The 19,111-nt window shown below is 37.1% G+C and overlaps 2 protein-coding genes across 2 annotated transcripts; both read left to right on the plus strand.

Annotated features, from left to right (window-relative positions):
• Positions 1-38: 38 nt before the first annotated feature.
• LOC139939094 (uncharacterized) lies at positions 39-9,259 on the plus strand. Its single transcript, XM_071934831.1, has 5 exons — positions 39-149; positions 1,722-2,107; positions 2,944-3,094; positions 3,690-3,828; positions 6,694-9,259. Exons 2-5 carry the CDS (start codon positions 1,886-1,888, stop codon positions 6,782-6,784), a joined length of 603 nt encoding a protein of 200 aa, XP_071790932.1. The 5' UTR covers positions 39-149; positions 1,722-1,885; the 3' UTR covers positions 6,785-9,259.
• Positions 9,260-9,870: 611 nt separating this feature from the next.
• LOC139939095 (vitamin K epoxide reductase complex subunit 1-like protein 1) lies at positions 9,871-15,803 on the plus strand. The gene is made up of 3 exons (XM_071934832.1): positions 9,871-10,193; positions 11,104-11,213; positions 12,936-15,803. Exons 1-3 carry the CDS (start codon positions 10,000-10,002, stop codon positions 13,148-13,150), a joined length of 519 nt encoding a protein of 172 aa, XP_071790933.1. The 5' UTR covers positions 9,871-9,999; the 3' UTR covers positions 13,151-15,803.
• The last annotated feature ends 3,308 nt before the right edge of the window (positions 15,804-19,111 follow it).

Here is a 19,111-nt window from a genome sequence, read left to right on the forward strand (position 1 = left end):
ATGACATCTACCCAGAGTGCACTACGATTTATGTTTTATTCGCTGGTTGTTTTTTTATATCAAATCGATCATCATCAACAATCAACAAGTTTGTACATGTGTTCCTCCTTTTGAGTCCAGCTTGGTAAACTTTGTAATAAAAGTGCATGGTAAGTGTAAAGGTGATGATTGGAAAAAGATGATAATTAATTGATTGATTTCACCATGGAGGTAGGATCACATTTTTGTGTTGAGATATTTGACGGGATGAGACAAGAGAGGATTTTCCCTTTCTTTGGCTTTTGTTTTTGTCACTTGTGACTTTGTGAAGTTTTGAACGGAATAAGTTGAAAATGTTCCTTCCTTCCTCCATGATCATGATGTAGTGTTGTTGCGATAATCTTTCATAGACATGGGTCATCTTCGAGCCCGACAGTTACAAAGTGGGGAACACTGCAACTTGATTCCAACGAATATCTCATTTCTCCGAGTCCAACCGTCGATTTCACAAAACTCTTCCTAACTTTTAAGACTAATCTTAGGACATAGGACGATTCCCAACCCTGCACTGTACTGTAGCATGCAGACCTTAAGATTAATCCTAAGTTAGGACGAGTTACTCGTCCTAAACTCGAGATAAGACAAATCCAGCCGTCGATTTCACCAAGTCCAAACTCTTCCTAACTTAGGATAAATCTTAGGGCTTAGGACGGGTTCAGTTCCGTATCCAAATACGTAGGACGCATTATTAAACCCATCCTAAGTTAGGACGGGTTACTCGAGTTAGGAATAATCCTAGCGTTTCGTGAAATCGGCTGCAGAGTCCTAACTCTTTGTGAAGTTGACGGCAGACCATAGAGCAAGCTCTATGGATGGAGCCTCCATCTATAGACTATGGTATGGAGGCATGGCTATACGATAACCTCCATGGTTTGGTAGGGGGGGGGGTACTATAAAAACAAAAAAGTTGGAAATCTATTATCTTTCTTTAATTTTGTCCCTTCCTACAACAACAAGGCTTTTATATGTTGAGTTGTAAATCATTCATTTCATGGCTCTCTTTTGTTTTACATCTGTCTCATCACAGTCGCCATTATTACACTTTACAGCCCACCACTCTCCAGGCGACTGTGATGAGACAGATGTTAAAAGAGAGCCATTTATAGCTCAACAAGGTGGGCTAGTGGTGGACCAATCCATGCATGTGTGTTAAAAAATAAAATCTAGTTAATAACGGGCGAGGGTCAAAGAGATCCGTCTTCAACCTCGCCGCAGCGTTTACAAATTATAACAATTTTTTCAACATTTTGGTGAGGGTAGAAGCTCTCAGTCTCTGACCTCGCCACGGAGTGTACAAATTGTAACTAATAACGGGCGAGGGTCAAAGAGATCCGTCTTCAACCTCGCCGCAGCGTTTACAAATTATAACAATTTTTTCAACATTTTGGTGAGGGTAGAAGCTCTCAGTCTCTGACCTCGCCACGGAGTGTACAAATTGTAACTATTTTGTTGACATATTATCGGTGTTCCCAAAACAAAACAAAGTTTTAACAGTGGAAGTTTACTGTTAATATGATATTGACCTGTGCGATAAGAATACGTTGGGTACATGCGACTTTTAAAGGTGTTTTAAAAATATGTAAACATGTAGTATCAGACCCCTTTGTTATATAACTGTCTGAAGGATCAATGATTATGATTTTTGCAATTTTTATTTAACAACAGCTGTCCTTTTCCCTCAGATACAAGAAGAGAATCCAACTTACAGCTCAAACAATGATGTGTCTTCTAAAAGTGCCGTCAGGCACTGAATCCTCATCCTCACAAAATGCAAAGTGGCGTCTGCTGCCCAGCCTTTAAGAAAAGATGACAACAACAGTTGGAAAGGAACATTGGGGAGAGAACAATGGACTCAGATTTAGTACGATTGCCAGTTAGTCGTGGCGGAATCGCAAATGAAAGCTACGATGCCACCCAATTGAGATGTGACAGCAATAACAACCGCAATGGAAGTCCGGCCATCATAGATGATCTTCTCTTGTACTCACCTTCGACCTCAAGCAGCGATAAGGATTCCCAGTTTTCACCGGAAAATTACCAAGATGAGGAGTTCTATGGAAAGTTAAAGGTCCGAAAATAAATTAACAGTCAGACTTGGTCTATCGTTTTGAAAGGGCACCAAGCAAGGCATTTCCTCCTTACTAAAGGGGGCTTCAGATGGGGAAACTGAAATTTGATTGGAACTTCATGGGGCACCGAGGCAATGACCAGAGAGTATCAGGCCTGAGTTATTAAACTTCCAGTAACTACATGATAACTATAATAATAATAGCCAGTTTTTATATATAGCGCTTGTCACACCCGGAGGGCGTCCCAAAGCGCTTCACATTATTACCCCTGTTCACTGGGCCTTAATTCACTCCTTAAACCATGTTGTAGTGAGGGTGTTGTGATAATCTTAACACTCTGTGTTCCTTATCATAGGTTGTGATAATCACATCCATCCAACAACATTGAGACCTGTTCGCTACTGCTAGATTTATTGAACTCCATTCATCTTCAGTAAAGGTGTTCATTTGAACAATTCCAGTTCATGAATGAAAACAAATTGTCACTTTACAGTGCAATCCACCACAACACACAAGGCTTCATCAGACCGGCGACTCATCACTCTTGGTTTTCTCCTTTAGTCAGAGATAACTATTGAGGGCGTGAAGAGCTGGTTTTAAATGTTGTGAAGTTTCATATCCTTAGTTAAAGATTCTGTGTTGTCAGATTTGACATAAACAGTTCATTGCAAATGGCTATCACATTGACCTTCAACCTTTGACCTGCTTTAGCTCAAAGCTAGCCGAGTTCTTACCACTGGCTTTTTGTCAAGACCATCACAACCCTAACCCTTGTTTGTTTCAACTGTGGGGTGTAGGTGACTTACAAATATTCTTTCAATTATTTTTCATGTAGGTCAAAGTTAGGAAAGATGGCAAAAAGCTTGTTGAGAAGAAACGGCGTCAGGATCTTCAGCAGCAGTATTCTAATTTAAGGATGATGGTGCCAGGGTTGCAGGATATTGAGGGCCGTACGCCATTCTCAAGGAATGTTATTCTCAAAAACAGTACGTTGACAGTGTTTCCTCATAAGCCTGGTGTAAACATGTACTTCCAGCGAATGCGAATGGGAAGTGAATTTTGACAACACAGGGCAGTTTTGCATTGAGTGTTTTGCAGGAATTGAACAATTTCAACCGAAAAAAACTTTGACGTTGCAAATTCCAACGTATAAGGAAAACCATGCAATTTCGAGGCATATTTGTTGGATCAATATATTCTACTCTTAAAACATCTTTCTAACCATATGCAATTTTTAACAAATGGTTTGAAACGCTTTTCATGGACCAAATCGCCCGATCCAAGGCAACGTGTCCCTTTTAGTCTTAAAATTTAAGTTCTTGGTGGACCTTAGGGACAACCCAACCATAAACCAAGGATGCCCCAGCCATCCTATGGTAAAAACGAACTCTTTTCAACAATTGTTTATATTATTTTTATATAACTATTGTTTCTTTGAATAAAGTTAAACAATTAGTCAGCTAATTTCTTTGCTTTGAGTTGATTTCAGATTTGACCATCAACTTTCACACTGGTGACTAAAAAATGTTTTTCTTGTCTCAAAAGTTACAAGCTTTCTCGTTCATTTTCATTTGTTTACAGCCTTTAACTACATTGAGCAGTTGAAAACCTCGGTACGTTCATCTCTGTACTTGGCCAATGAGCTGCGACGAGAACAAGAATACAGCCTGAGATTGGAGAGAGAACTTCTGATGTGGCAAAGGAGAGTTGCTGATTTGAGGTAAAACATTGGAATCCCAAGTTTACTGAAAGCTGTACACTGAATGCCCTAGTTTTGGTCTTGATGGTGATGAGTGTCCAGCTGGAATATCTTTACAGTGTTTAGTAAATAAGGGAATAAAAGAGTAGACGGCGAGTTTTTAAACGGCCGTGCAGGGTGGTTGCAGTGCGATAAAGCCACGAGCTGTAAAACCGACAGGGTCGTGGACGTGTGATAAAGGCCCGAGCCGAAGGCAAGGGCTTTTATCACACGGCCACCACCCTGCAAGGTTTTTAAAGGCAGTGGACACTAGTGCTGGGCGAATAGTGAAATTTTGTTATTCGGATACCGCTGGCCAACTATCCGAAATTAACCGGATATTCGAATAGTTTTTTTCGCCGCTAGAGGGCGCTATAAAAAAAATATAAAACAAAAAATATTAACAAAATATATTTTTTTTTGTCGCTAGAGGGCGCTGTTCTTTGTGAATGAGATCTTCTGGGCGGATTGATATTAGTTTTAGACAGTGTCACTCGGTTCATTCATAAAAATGACCGGATCTAATTTAAAGATGGCGATTTGCTTTTTCTTTTGATTGTGGATGACTCTACGTGAAGGAAAACTTTTGTAATCTTTGAACAAATTACGTCAGAATTGTCATTGTTTTGACTTTTCACGGAGGTGAGCATAGTTAAATACTTAATTTATGCTGTTTTATGCTGTCTTAATAGAAGTTTCATTAGGATTCAGACAAAACATTCATGTCAGTTGTCGCCCGACGTCCGCGGATATTCGGATATTAAAGAATATCCGGTTACTTGGTCGTAATTACAGAACTATCCGGTTTATAAATAGCTATTCGCTCCCTATGCGGATATCCGGTTAAGAAAAAAAAGGCATTCGCGGTTACGGATAGGAAAACCTATTCGCCATTAACCGGATATTCGAATAATTCCCCCAGGCCTAGTGGACACTATTGGTAATTGTCAAAGACTAGCCTTCACAGTTGGTGTACCTCAACATATGCATAAGAAAACAAACCTGTAAAAATTTGAGCTCAATCGGCCATTGAACTTGCGAGATAATAATGAAAGAAAAAAACACACATCACACGAAGTTGTGTGCGTTTAGATGGTTGATTTCGAGACCTTAAATTCTAAATCCGAGGTCTTGAAATTAGTTCTTTCTCGAAAACTAAGGCACTTCAGAGGGAGCCGTTTTTCAAAATGTTTTAAACCCTCAACTTTCCCCAATTACTCATCACCAACAAAGGTTCTATGCTAATAATTATTTTGAGTAATTACCAATAGTGTCCACTGCCTTTAACAGCCGTTTAAGAACGAGTCACGACTCTTTTATCCCCATTCATAAAAATGCCCTTATGTTAAAAAGCGAAACAATCTCACAATTATAGACAATGTGACACTGTTTCTTTTGCAAATTTTGTGAAGTTTGCGATTTTTCAAAAACTTTTGTAAAAATCTTTTGTGCCCATCTGTCTGTGTTCATCGCGTGTACACACATATTAGGCGCTGTTACTAATACCTATGAATTGCGTTGCATGTAACTTTAATTGGCGTACATTAGCTTGTGCGCTCAACAAGGGAAGCCAGGCGAACTTAAACAGCTTCAGCTGTGTCTTTATCAATTGTTTAAACACCCCCACAAGACGCACTCTAGCCACCAATAGGAAGTGAAAAACTGTCCAGGGTGTTTATAAATAAGGAATAATAATATAGACTTGTAATGCGCACATTTCCAAAATTTTTGCTGCAAGAGAAAGAAAACAGACACAGCAAAATTAGTCCTTGAAAACCTGTGACATTAGATAAGTTTTGAGAAGAGATTTGAATTGTGTGGTACGGCGTATCCTGGCCGAGTAATGGTCTAGGCATCAAACTCAAAACCTGATGGCCTAGTAATCTGAGTGTGGGTTCGAATCCTGGTCATGACACTTATCAGCAAATTTGTTCTTTTATCCAGGGGCATAACGGGTCATATTAACCTCCTTAGCGCCATAAGCAGTTTGAGGTTATATGTTTACCAGGAACCTGAGGAAGTTTATGGATTAACTAAATTATATCTGATGAAGGGGATAATATATATAAAAATATTTAATAGTTGCCTTGGTCTAACGATATTTAGCATCAGGTTGGCTCAGTGGTTTCTTTCCCTGCCTTTCACCTCTGTGGACCCTGGTTCAAATCCCACCTTGGACCAGAGCCTTGCATGTGGATCAGGTTTTCAGTCCAAACCTAATAACGTGTCTTACCCCTCTCTTGGATTTTCCTCCCACATTTAAAATGGAAAATTTCTTGTAGTTTCCTTTTCACAACCCTGTTATTGGCACTTGCACTGTTTGATGTAATATGAAAGAGATATGTGTGCTATGTAAGAAGCAACTATTATAATTTACCTGTGTCATATTTTGTATGAGCAGTTAAAGCCATTGGACACTTTCTGAACAGAACAAAGCTCACAGATTTACAAATAACTTACAGGGTTTACAGAAGGTAATAGTGAAAGACTTCCCTTGAAATATTATTCCATGAAATGCTTTCCTTTTTGAGAAAACATTAAAACAATATTTAATTCTCGATATCGAGAATTACGGATTTATTTTAAACACATGTCATGACACAGCGAAGCGTGCGGAAACAAGCGTGGTTTTTCCCATTATTTTCTCTGAATCCGATGACCAATTGAGCCTAAATTTTCACAGGTTTGAATTTTATATAGAAGTTGTGATACACAAAGTGTGGGCCTTTGGACAAAACTGTTTACCAATGTTGTGCGATTGCTTTTTAAAGCTGTGTTTATTTTTTTGTGACAAGTGGAGAACAAATCTAATAACTGACTGATTATTATTATTCTGGTTAATTACAGAGAGAAGCGGAAATCCAACGATATGAAACCCTCTATGTCTGGACAAGGATGTATGGTTAACAGCATGGCATCTTCCTATAGTCATTCATGAACCTTGAACCTTGAACTTTGAACCTACACAATCTACACAATCCAGCAACATCAAAATAAGGCCCGGTCAAGATGTATATGAATCTGGCATCAGCCATGGCCACATAACAGAAATGACCCATGGTCCTTTTCGCTTCAGGCAATGAAAAAATTTTACCAAAGTTTGTACTTTCTGAATGTATCAATCAATCAATCAATCAATCAATCAATCAATCAATCAATCAATCAATCAATCAATCAATCAATCAATCAATCAATCAATCAATCAATCAATAAATCAATAAACCAATAAATTAATCAATCAAGCAATCAATCAATCAATCAATCAATCAATCAATCGATCAATCAATCAGTCCAATCAATCATCTGCCATTTATAGAGCGCTGCCTTTCTAGTTGCCTATTCTGAGGCACTTATAGTAAAGTGGCCAAAAAAACTAAGACAAAAGAGTTGACAGAATTTCATGTGGAGATGAAAAAATAATGGAATGAGCTAAAAAGCAGGTTTGAAGAGATGAGTTGAGACAAGTGTACAGAGTTGATAAGGGAGATCATTGCATAGCTTTGATGCACATAAAACAAAACTCACATCACCTGATGAAGAATGTGATCTAGGTTTGTTAACTGTGGTTTGTTTTAAGATTCTTCTACTCGAAGCAAGGAGTAGTAGGTGATAAACAAAATGAACAAAACTTCCTTTTCAAGTATAACTGAAATAAAAGCTGCAAATTATACAAGGAAATTTCTTGTGGAATGTGTTAAACAACCACATCAACTATGCAAAATGTTGACATTCTAAGTAGAACAGATACTATCGCAAATAATAGCTTTGTAAGTTCTTCCAAAAAAACTGTTTCTTCGTTGTGGTGCTGTAAATGACAGAAGTCATTTCTTTATTGTGTGGAACTCTTCTCCACTAGTCAAGTTAATTTCGTTTACAAATATTTTATAACTTTTCTAACTAAGATTAATTGTTAACAGATTTCACTAACATTGTTTACAATCAAAAGTCACTTTTCTATGCAAGTTCTAAAATCACAAACACATATTTTACATTTGAACATGGAATTGCAAGGTTTAAATACTTTCCCAACATTACCAAAATATTTTTGAGGAGGGGACAACAAGCAAGAGTGTCAATTGAAGTTCCAATGGTCAATTGACTGTTAACTTGGCATGTGTTTTAACCTTGCTTTCCTATTTTCTTTGAGGAAATAAAATAATAAAGCTATTCAACAGGGCAGCCAGGGCTCATAACATTCCAATACATTGAAAATGTACACATTGTATTTTAAGCCATTGGACACTTTCGGTAAACAGTATTGTCCAAGGTCCACACTTAGTGTATCACAACTTCTATATAAAATAACAAACCTGTGAAAATTTAGGCTCAATCGGTCATCGGATTAGGGAGGAAATAACGGGAAAATCCACCCTTGTTTCCGCCTGTTTCGCCGTGTCATGACATGTGTTTAAAATAAATCCGTAATTCTCGATATCGAGAATTGATATTGATCTAATGTTTTCTCAAAAAGTAAAGCATTTCATGGAATAATATTTCAAGAGAAGTCTTTCATCATTACCTTCTGTAAACCCCGAAAGTTATTTGTAAATCTGTGATTTTTTTTTTTTTTTCTGTACCGAAAGTGTCCAATGGCTTTAAAGGAAGTGATACACCTTTACAGATTGTTTCCAAAACCCAATAAGTACTATTTCTTTTGTATACAAGTCAGGGTTAGATAAACTAAGCATTTTGTTAAAATTGTATTACCCTTGTATCTTGTAAAGTTAAAAAGAAAAACTCTGAAGACCCACTCATACTTTTTTACTTTTGTACTGGAGTTTTTTCACACAAGGTTTGTATGTTCTTACTTGTGTGAAAGGTTTTCTTATAACATTGTATTCTTCATTTCTGAAATAACCATGTCTTTCTTGTTGGTGTGTTCACTGGGAGATATTAAAGTTGTTTAGTATAAATAAGTTTTTCTACTTTATAGTTTAGTATTTAAATTTATTAGATAGATTTATGTGGTTGTGTTAGTAACGTAGTATTCGGATTACATAAAGAAGTTTTCTTTGTTGTACAAATTTACAAAAATTCCAAAGGTTGGTAAAACAAATGTACTTAATAGTTATCTAGTAAGGTTTTACGGTAACACTGTGTGCATGGGGTGTGAAATCTCTCTATGAGTTGTTGTTCTGAAAATAACTGATGGTGGAACAACTCATTTTAAGAATTTCCCCAACTTTAGAAGGATTTCATTCTCATGGTGATACCACAACCCTTGGGTTGTATTCTCCACTATGCAAAGTTTCAAATCCCACTTCGTTAATATGAAATGTGGCCTTACAGCCATAATTAGTGCCTCAGAAGAAATTTGTAAAAATAGTACTTAAATTTGTTATAATTTTGTGCTACTTGTATATTTTGTTATTGAAGAAACATATTTGTTGTGAGACTTTATGGGTTAGATTAAAACATGCTTACTTTGTAGAATTTGTGTTGTTTCAACATTATTTGGTAGTTAGTGATGAAGGTTTTTGTTGAGCAAAAGATGGAAGCTAATAATTTTGGTCAGAGATGAGGCACTCTAGAGGTGTTGTTGCATGCTTCCATCTTTCAGCTGAAAAAGAGCTGGTTGTTTCCCTAAAAAAGTACCCCTAAAACATGCTCTTTGATCTACAGCTATAGTTCTCTCAGTTACTGTTCCAATAATTATGTGGTTGAAGTGCCATCATTTTATCTTGTGAACTAAACTTGGATCATATTTTTTTGCCAGAGGTTTCTGTCAGAAACTCTCGTGCCTGTATTAGTGTATTTACAGAGTTGTTTTTTTGTGGGGGAAAATCGCGTCATATTGTAACTGGTTTGTTGGACTTTAAACTGCCTTTTATATTCTCTTTAATAAAATTATTGTAAACATCGTATTGTTATTTGGAGCAGCTGGCTGGCAGGTGGCTTACAATATTGTGGTTATTTTTCAATCCCATTCGACAATTGAGGGCGCTGCTCTACCTCTAACAAACACACGTGTACAATCGTATTGTTGTGTACATGTACATAACAATTATACAATGTGCAGCTTGATCTTGTGCAACCACATACAAAACAACGGACGACGAGCGATCGCGCGCGGTTGTCAGATAAAAGAGTCGAGTGCAAATTCAAGCATCGGTAGGCCTTCTCTCTACATTTGGCGTGGCAGTTTTTCTCAAAATGACGGCTTCAAGCACATCTAGAATCCGTATTCCCAGATCCCATATGTTATCATCATGGGTACTTTGTGCATTAGGAATTGTGCTCTCTGTTTATGCACTGTACGTAGAAACATCAAAGGAATCGAACCCTGATTTTACGGCGATGTGTGACATTGGTCAAAGCGTTAGCTGTTCAAAAGTGTTTACATCTAGGTAAGTAACTGTTGTAGTTAGCGGAGTTTCACAAATACTATCAGTATCATCCAGTCAGTAGCTTGTGTTAACGAATTAATCTACACATTATATTAAGTTATAGTCTTTCTGTGCAACAAGTAGGCATTTAAATTATAAGCAAAATAAATATTTTGTTTTGGGTTGGCCTTTCATCAAGGCCAACCCAAGGGCACCCTACTTGTGGACAAGTCGTTAAATGTCTGTCGCGGTGATATGATAGATAGCGAATGATAGATAGTCAGAACGACTCTATTGCTAATCGAGTTCCCCGCGATTCCCGCGGTATTTTCGCCGCGAGACTGCTGGCCCCGCGAAACTACTGCTCTCCTGTCTACGGTCCCATGTAAATGGGGAGTAGAACTAGTAAGAAGTTGACAACCAGCAGCAGTTTGAGCGAGAGTAGTGTTCCCGCGAGAGCACCGCCACAACTCGACTATCTTACTGCGGCAGACCTTTAACAACCTGTGCGCAACCCTGCCTTGTGGTGTAAATTGTTCTTAATCTTACCATGTAGAGCATGCAAGGAACACTATGATCTTACTAACTATACTCGCACAAGTACTATACTACACTAGCCTACCAGGTAGGCTAGTTAGTGTTCAGACAACTCGTCCGTTGGACAACTCAACCATTACAACTCGACGGTTGAGATAGCTCGACCATTCAGACAACTCGTCGGATGTTTTTTTCAACTGTCAGACAACACGACTTATGTCCAAGACAAGTCGACGGATTGTCGTGACGGGGGCCTCACCACAACAATGACCACCTATGTACTCAATAAATTATGCACCCATCTTTGTTGCCATTATTCGGTTTATGCCCTTTAAGTTTTTTGCGAAGATTTCAAATGAATAAACGAAGGCTTAATTTTCTCTGATTATGGCAGGTACGGAAGAGGGTTTGGAATTATTGGGCGAGTTCTAGGAGAACATCATATATTGAATCAACCTAACAGCATATTTGGTATTCTTTTCTACTTTCTTCAAGTTTTAATTGGTAAGTACTTTTAACTAAGTAATTGTTTCCCTTTTTCTTCTGAAATGGTGATTTTTTTTTAACACAACAAATAAACGTTTTTGTGTCGCCAATATCAGTATCTCATACGAGAAAAAGAAGTAAAGTACCCCCTACAACAAGCAGGGTAGGAGTGGGATGTCTGATCATCAGGTAGAGAAAGAGCCTTGGTGCCCTTGCCCATGATGAAGAATCGGGCCTGGAGTAGGCGTTACAAAAATTTGTCTTTTCATCAACATTTTAAAGGACATCTTTGCTTTATTGAAATCATTGCACTATGTTTAATCAGCCACAACATTGTGAACGTTTGTTCTAAAGGCTTAATTTAGGACAAGGTAACTTTAATAGAGGGCGCTTTCAGAAAAGTTTGCGCACAGTTTGTCATGTGGGGGGACAGAATCTCTGGCTCTGGGGGAACAGAATCTCCTGCCACACCGGGACCAGTCCCCAGACCTACAACACTGATGTGTGTGCTGTTTGTGAGTAGGTATACACATCAAATAGCGGACCTATAACAAAACAGGACCATAGAGTCCAATGATTGGGAAAAGTCCTCAGTTGGAAAACATGTACAAAACCCATGGGAGCTGTTGAAAACAATAGGGACAATAGGAGGTCCACAGTTTGTAGGGGTAGACAAGCTTGGTTGTGTTGTTAATTATGTACAACGTGTCACATCGTGTTTCAAGCATTACCAGCACTGGAACCTGAAGGGTGCTTTAGTAAAAACTGAATGCACAAAATACCAGCAACTTCTACATTTCAATTAAAACTTTAATTAAATTTTCACTTCACTTGTTACAATTTGTCCCAGTTTGTTTAATATTCTAGAGTGTAGAGAGTGAGGGTTGTGTGCCATCTGTTGCTGGTTTAATCTCATGTATATCAACAAAAAATATCAAATAATTTAGTAACCATAAACATCTTGTTTTGTTATCAATAAAAATGTTTATTTTACATATCTTGTAATAAATTTACTGAGAAGCAATTTCTGTTTTCAAAGTCCAAGGTACAAGCATGATTTTTTTTCTAGTTTAGAGCAGCATTACTGCTCTTAAATGTTAGGCTGATGCTTGTAGATTTGAATGAAGTGAAACAATGGTCATAGGTTATTTTGCACATCCCTAAACCTAAATCCCTAAAGGATGTGCTGAAACACTCCAGCACCTTGCATGTAGCCATCGTAGCCTGGCTTTCCACCCAAGGCCATTTGATTACACATTGTAACAGACTGATAACTATTAATAAGGCTATCTATCATTTAGGCCAAATAGAAACAAATAGAAACAAACAAAGACAGTCAGTGTGATGCTATTGGAGTTCTGACTGGAAAAGAGTCTAGTTCTGGCAGGCCGGTCTAAAAATAATTAGGCTAGGCTACATGTAACTTCAACAGAGGTCGCTGTCACAAATTTGCATTGCATGTACCTAGTGCACCGGTTTGGCTGTTTCTCTCTGGCAACATTAATTTGTTTACCTATTGGAGATTAAAAGGAGCAAAACAATTGTACCCTTAATATTTTAACTTGAGACATGTAAGAGACAGTTGTTGGATAATTAGCTCCTTTTTTTGGGGGGGGGGAGTGTTTTTGTGGGAGGAATCTTGTTCTGGAGTTTCAGTTCAGTCAAAAAAATTACACTTTTAGAAACATCTTACAGTGTAATATTGTAGTAACTCATCTATTTTGCTTGTTTGTTTTTCAGGTCAGATTCACACATTGTCTGCCTGTAACTTCCTGATCATGACTTCCATTCTTGCTAATCTTGGCTCCGTCTATCTTGGCTACATTCTCTACTTCATCTTAGAAGATGCCTGCATCGTTTGTATCTCAACCTACATCGTCAATGCCCTGTTGCTAGGCGTCAACATTCTCAAGTGGACATACTTAAAGAGGAACCTTTCAAAAAAGAAAGAATGAAGATATTGCATGACAGTGACAATCCTTGGTAGACTTCACCTAGCCCTCTCATGAGATTACCCCCCCCCCCCCGACTGCAGCATTGAAGGGGTATAGACCGTATTGAATATGACGTCACCGTTCAAATATCTGACCTACTAGATGGCATCTGTCCGCGTGTGGGTGCGTATGTGCGTGCATGTGCCGTATAAATCAAACAGGGAATGCTGCGCTCTGGGTGCTTTTCTGATGTACGCGTTTGGACGCACATACAGTTCTCCCTACAAGATGGCGACTTTCATAGCATAATAGGGGTTATTCAATATGGTCTATTGTTGTCAGGATCTTAGCTGGGTCCAATTCCAAGCTTACGTCAAGAGTATTTCACGGATTAACAGGGATTTGCTTACCACAGTAAGCAAAGAATGGTGAGCGCAGAATTTGGCGGTAAGCAGAGCCCTGAAATTTGGATCAGATTTGAGGCTGTACTTGGAATTATGATTAGTACAGTAATGACAGCGCCTTTTTTGATGTGACAGTCAACATGTGTGCAGGAATAGGGTTACAGGTCATAAATCTATAAAGATCCTAAGGCCTGCACTGCACTCCCAGTTAATGGTGCATACAAAATTATTCGGAATCCCCATATTTTATAATCTATGAATATATATAAAAATTGAAATAATCCTGTGTATATAAAGAATATTTTAAAATGAGAAAGGATTTTACTACCTTTCGATCGTAGATATTAAATGTTTTCCCAAAAGATCCTTTGTAGCGGTCCCAAGAAGTGCCCCCAGAGTTGTGTCTAGCTATGTAACCTTTTTAAGACAAATTAAGTTCTTTAAAGCAAAGTTACTTCAACTCCTTCTTGTGTTGTATTCTATGTTTTTATTAGACATACTTGAGACATACTTGTAGGAGGTTGTGTTTTTCTTTAAAAATCTCCAAGTATTCTTAAAGAAGTGTAGTTTTTTGTTTTTATAAAGGACCAGACAACCTTCCTCAGGCTCATTTTATGAACCAAATGAAAAACAATAGTTTACAACATGATTATTAATGACATAAGGGGATTTTACTGTAGCAATGTACGTACAAAATAAACACATTTACTGCCTTTATTTAAAATCATACTTTCTTTTTTAAAATTTTACTCCACAGTTTTGTTTTGGAACAAAGCAACCAAAGAAAAATAATGTTTTGCTTGTTCTCATTTCAGCAATATATTGTTTTCAATAATGTGCAATTCACTGCTTGATTCAATCACAATTCACTGCTTGATTCAATCACAATTCATAACTTTTAGCGTCTGCGAGACGAGTTTTTACAGACCATGTATACAAGAGCCACAAAGCATGGTACTCACACAAGCACAACATTGTACACAGCACAATTGAAGAACAGAATCATCTTGCATTTGATAGAGATTGCACCATACAATTGTTATCAACTACTGTTATATGAAGAAAGGGGCACTACAAAAAAAATGTTATACTTATATAATTCAGAAAATAGAATTAGCTTTTCTCAAACTGCTTACCAATCAATAAAACATTGTGGTATAAAATGATTTTTGTTTAAATCTTCAATTTATGTGATAATTATTAAATAAAATACAATGTTTCCAATATATGACCAGTGCAGTATCTTGCCTGCCAGGAAGTGTCCTGGATGAACAAGATCACTCCTTTGTGGTAGGCCTACAGTATCTGTTGCATTTTCATCAATGCGGTCTTTAGAAACACACACAAGTCGGGTAACATTTATACCTTATGTAATTATGCTACTAACATATGACATAACATAACAATTAAAATTTATAATGCGCTATTCCATCTAGATCATAGCGCACTAGAGAGAAATTAACTTGGAAAAAGATGAGTCTTAAGGACTTTACGAAAAGCATATAGAGTATTAGATTACCTAATGGCAGTTGGGAGATTGTTCCAAATCATGGGCACAGCCACACTGAAAGCCTTCCGACTTGGAACTTTGTTTGCTCGGGGAATATTCAAGCGAGTGATGTCAAGTGTAGACCGAAGAAATCGTGGAGGAGTGTAATGTGACAGTAAAGTGATAATATAATGAGGTGTAGTTTTGTTAAAGCATTTAAAAACAAGAAGAGCAATCTTAAAATGGATTCGTTCTCTAATTGGTAGCAAATGAAGTTCCTAAGTGATGGGGTAATATGTTCTCTCAAGGGTGTGGAACATATTAAACGAGCTGCACTATTTTGATCTTTGAACTATTGTAGAGAAAAATAGTTAACGGTGTCAAAAATTGTCAAAATTGACTTGTTTGTGTTCGTGTAAAACCATAGATGTATAAAATGGTTCTAGCTAGATGTCTTTATTGTTTGTAATTTTATGTTTTGAAATATCACTTTAACCTATTCATGATAGTCTTATGCCTCGGTAAGACGGTAGTGACTGGGTAAAGGCCACCTATCATCCCATTAAAAACGGTAAAACCCATAACGTGATGCCTTCAAGTAATGGGTGGGGGGGGGGGGGCAACAAGGTGATTTGGTGGTCGTCCTGAACAAATACACTTCTTTGTTATTGTTTATTATTGTGTAATAGTGTTTAAATGATGTGCTTATTGTGTCTTGGTAAAGGGTATTGTTAAAGATTTCGTCATGTTAACGTTCCTTTAGTCATGACTTATTAACTAATAAAACAGCAATTTAACAACTATAATGTTTTACTGGCTTTAGTGCAATTTATTTATGTTTAATATGGGTTTAAAAGGGGATCAGAAGTGATCAAAATCCGATAGTGAAATCCCCTAGATTTATAACTTCTTCCGTTTGGGCTGTACAAATTGTGCATTGGCAGGCTCTGTGGTTCTTAAAGCCATTGGACCCTTTCGGTACAGGAAAAAAAAAAAAAAAAAAAAATCACATATTTACAAATAATTTACACGGTTTACAGAAGGTATAGTCGTGAAAGACTTCTTTTTTAGAAAACATTAAAACAATATTAATTCTCGATATCAAGAATTATGGATTTCTTTTAAACACATGTCATGACACGGCGAAACGTTTTCCCGTTATTTTCTCCCGACTCCGATGACCGATTGAGCCTAAATTTTCACAGGTTTGATTGAGCCTAAATTTTCACAGGTTTGTTATTTTATATATAAGTTGTGATACACGAAGTGTGGGCCTTGGACAATACTGTTTACCGAAAGGGTCAATGGCTTTAATTAAAGGCACTGGACACTATTGGTAATTACTCAAAATAATTATTAGCATAAAACCTTACTTTGGTAACAAGTAATGGATAAATGTTGATAGTATAAGACTTTGTGAGAAACGGCGCCCTCTTTCGAGAAAAAAAAGTAATTTTCCACGACTTTAATTTTGAGACCTCAGAATTAGATTTTGTGGTGGAGAAGTCAACACAACTTCTTGTAACAAGATTGGTTTTTTTTTCTCATTATTATCTCGCAACTTGGACGACCAGTTGAGCTCAAATTTTCTGCATAATTTTGTCTTTAAAGTCAACACGGTGGCTTCAAAGGTCGCAACGTCAATGTGTTTACGATGCGATAATAATTAAAAAGCGTTGATGCGCTCTTTAATAATTATAAAATAATAATAGTATAATAAAAATAATAAAATGCCCGATGAAACGTGATTATATGAAACGTGCCTTATTAAAGGAACACGTTGCCTTGGATCGGTCGAGTTGGTCTTTGAAAAGCGTTTGTAACCGTTTGTTACAAAATGCAAGATGTTTAACCAGTATATACAATGATCCACACACATTTGCCTCGAAATTGCGTGGTTTTCCTGTTACTCTGCGAACTAACACGGTCGGCCATTTATGGGAGTCAAAAATTTGACTCCCATAAATGGCCAACCGTGTTTGTCGACGAGGTTAAAGGAAAACCACGCAATTTCGAGTGATACTTGTGTGGATCATTATATTCTACTTTTAAAATATCTTTCTAATCATTAGATTCTATAACAAACGATTACATACACTTTTCAAAGACCAACTCGACCGATCCAAGGCAACGTGTTCCTCATTAAAATTGGAGCTTAAAGGCAGTGACCTTTTGGTTTTGTAACCGTTCGATTGTTTTAATCCTACACAAGCATAGGCACCTGTGACAATTTCAATTCAGGTGGTAATTAATTTCCGATATCGCTGAAAACATGAAGAACTGTAAAATGGAATACACAAACTCAGAAACATTTGACGCCTCAAATTTGTTTCAGATTAACTTTGTTAAAACTCCGATTCTTTAAAACCACATTACTAAAAGCGGAATAGTGTCTTAATCTTATAATAATTATCAACAACAGCATGCAGTGCAACTCACCTATAGCCGGGTATACGTTTAAATTATGGTTATTAATTTTACTAAATAATTACTAAAGATATACCCGCCCTTTAATTCCCCCACCACGTCACGACCGTTCTTCTCCACTAAACATCAATAACAAGCCAGTTAAAGTTTTTAATCCAAAAACTGTTGCTATGGCTTCAGGTTCAAACAGAGGGTCAAAACAGTTAGTTTAAGTGGTGTACGCAAGCCCTTATAATTCAGTTCTAGCCTCAACATTCACGATTCACGGAGGCGATGTAGGTTCTTCTGCAATACTTATCTGAAATAGCTTTCAATACAAACTAAACTATTGCTTCGAATCTTCTTGTATTGAACTGGAAGGATCCCTCGATCCGTACCCATTGGAACACAGTCAGCAAGGTAAGACATGCTACCATGTAAAATATGCATTAAATAACAAACTGTGGAAATTGTGACTCTATTGGTTCATCGAGATTGCAAGAGAATAATGAAAAAAAAAAACATACTTAAAAAAACTTGTTGTGTGTGCTTTCAAATGCCTAATAAAGGGCTTCAGGCATGAAGTCTTTTAATAATTGAGTGAGAAGTTACTTTTTTTTATCAAAAACTACATTACTTCAGAGGGAGGCGTTTCTCACAATGTTTTATATTAATATCAACAGCTCTCCGTTGCTCGTTACCAAATAAGTTTTTATGTTAACAACTATTTTAAGTAATTACCAATAGTGTCCAGTGCCTGTAAAGCTAAAGCACATTCTTCGGTCTTTGGAACCGTTCGATTGTTAAATCCTATTTAAATGTAGATATTATCTACAACAAAACCAACCCGTGAAAATTTCATTTCAAAACGTGCGGTTCGGTGTTTTTTTTATAGATAATAATATAGCCAAATGTAATGGGGCAGTTATGTCAACGCAGGAGATTAGTTCATAAATGGAATACACAATCGATACATTTTTTATCGCAGATTGAATTTTTTTTCAAAATATTAAAAACATTATCAACAGCTGCAGGGCTTATTATACCAAGTCAGTTTTTAGGGCCGGTAACTTTTGGAGTAATAACCAAAGTTAAAGGCAGTGGACACTATTGGTAATTGTCAAAGACTAGCCTTCACAGTTGGTGTATCTCAACTATGCATAAAATAACTAACCTGTGAAAATTTGAGCTCAATCGGTCAACAAAGTTGCGAGATAATAATGAAAGAAACAAATCACACTTGTCACACGAAGTTGTGTGCGTTTAGATGGTTGATTTCGAGACCCCAAGTTCTAAACTTGAAGTCTCGAAATTAAATTCGTGGAAAATTGCTTCTTTCTCGAAAACTATGGCACTTCAGAGGGAGCCGTTTCTCACATTGTTTTATACTGTCAACGTCTCCCCATTACTCGTCACCAAGATAGGTTTTATGCTAATAATTATTTTGAGTAATTACCAATAGTGTCCACTGCCTTTAACGTAAACCTTCACTTTAAATATTTTTGTTTACTTGAAGAACCAATTTTGCAGCTGAGATAATAGTAACTTTAAATCACCGTTTTCAAACACAGATGACTTTCTTTTCCCACATGCCACGCAATTGTTCTTTACAAGTGTTTTACATTCTTGTCAGCCAATGCCCACATTTTTGCTCTTCTTCTCAGGTACCAATCACTAAAAGGA

Source organism: Asterias amurensis, chromosome 6, assembly GCF_032118995.1.
Source record: "Asterias amurensis chromosome 6, ASM3211899v1".
Taxonomy (NCBI): domain Eukaryota; kingdom Metazoa; phylum Echinodermata; class Asteroidea; order Forcipulatida; family Asteriidae; genus Asterias; species Asterias amurensis.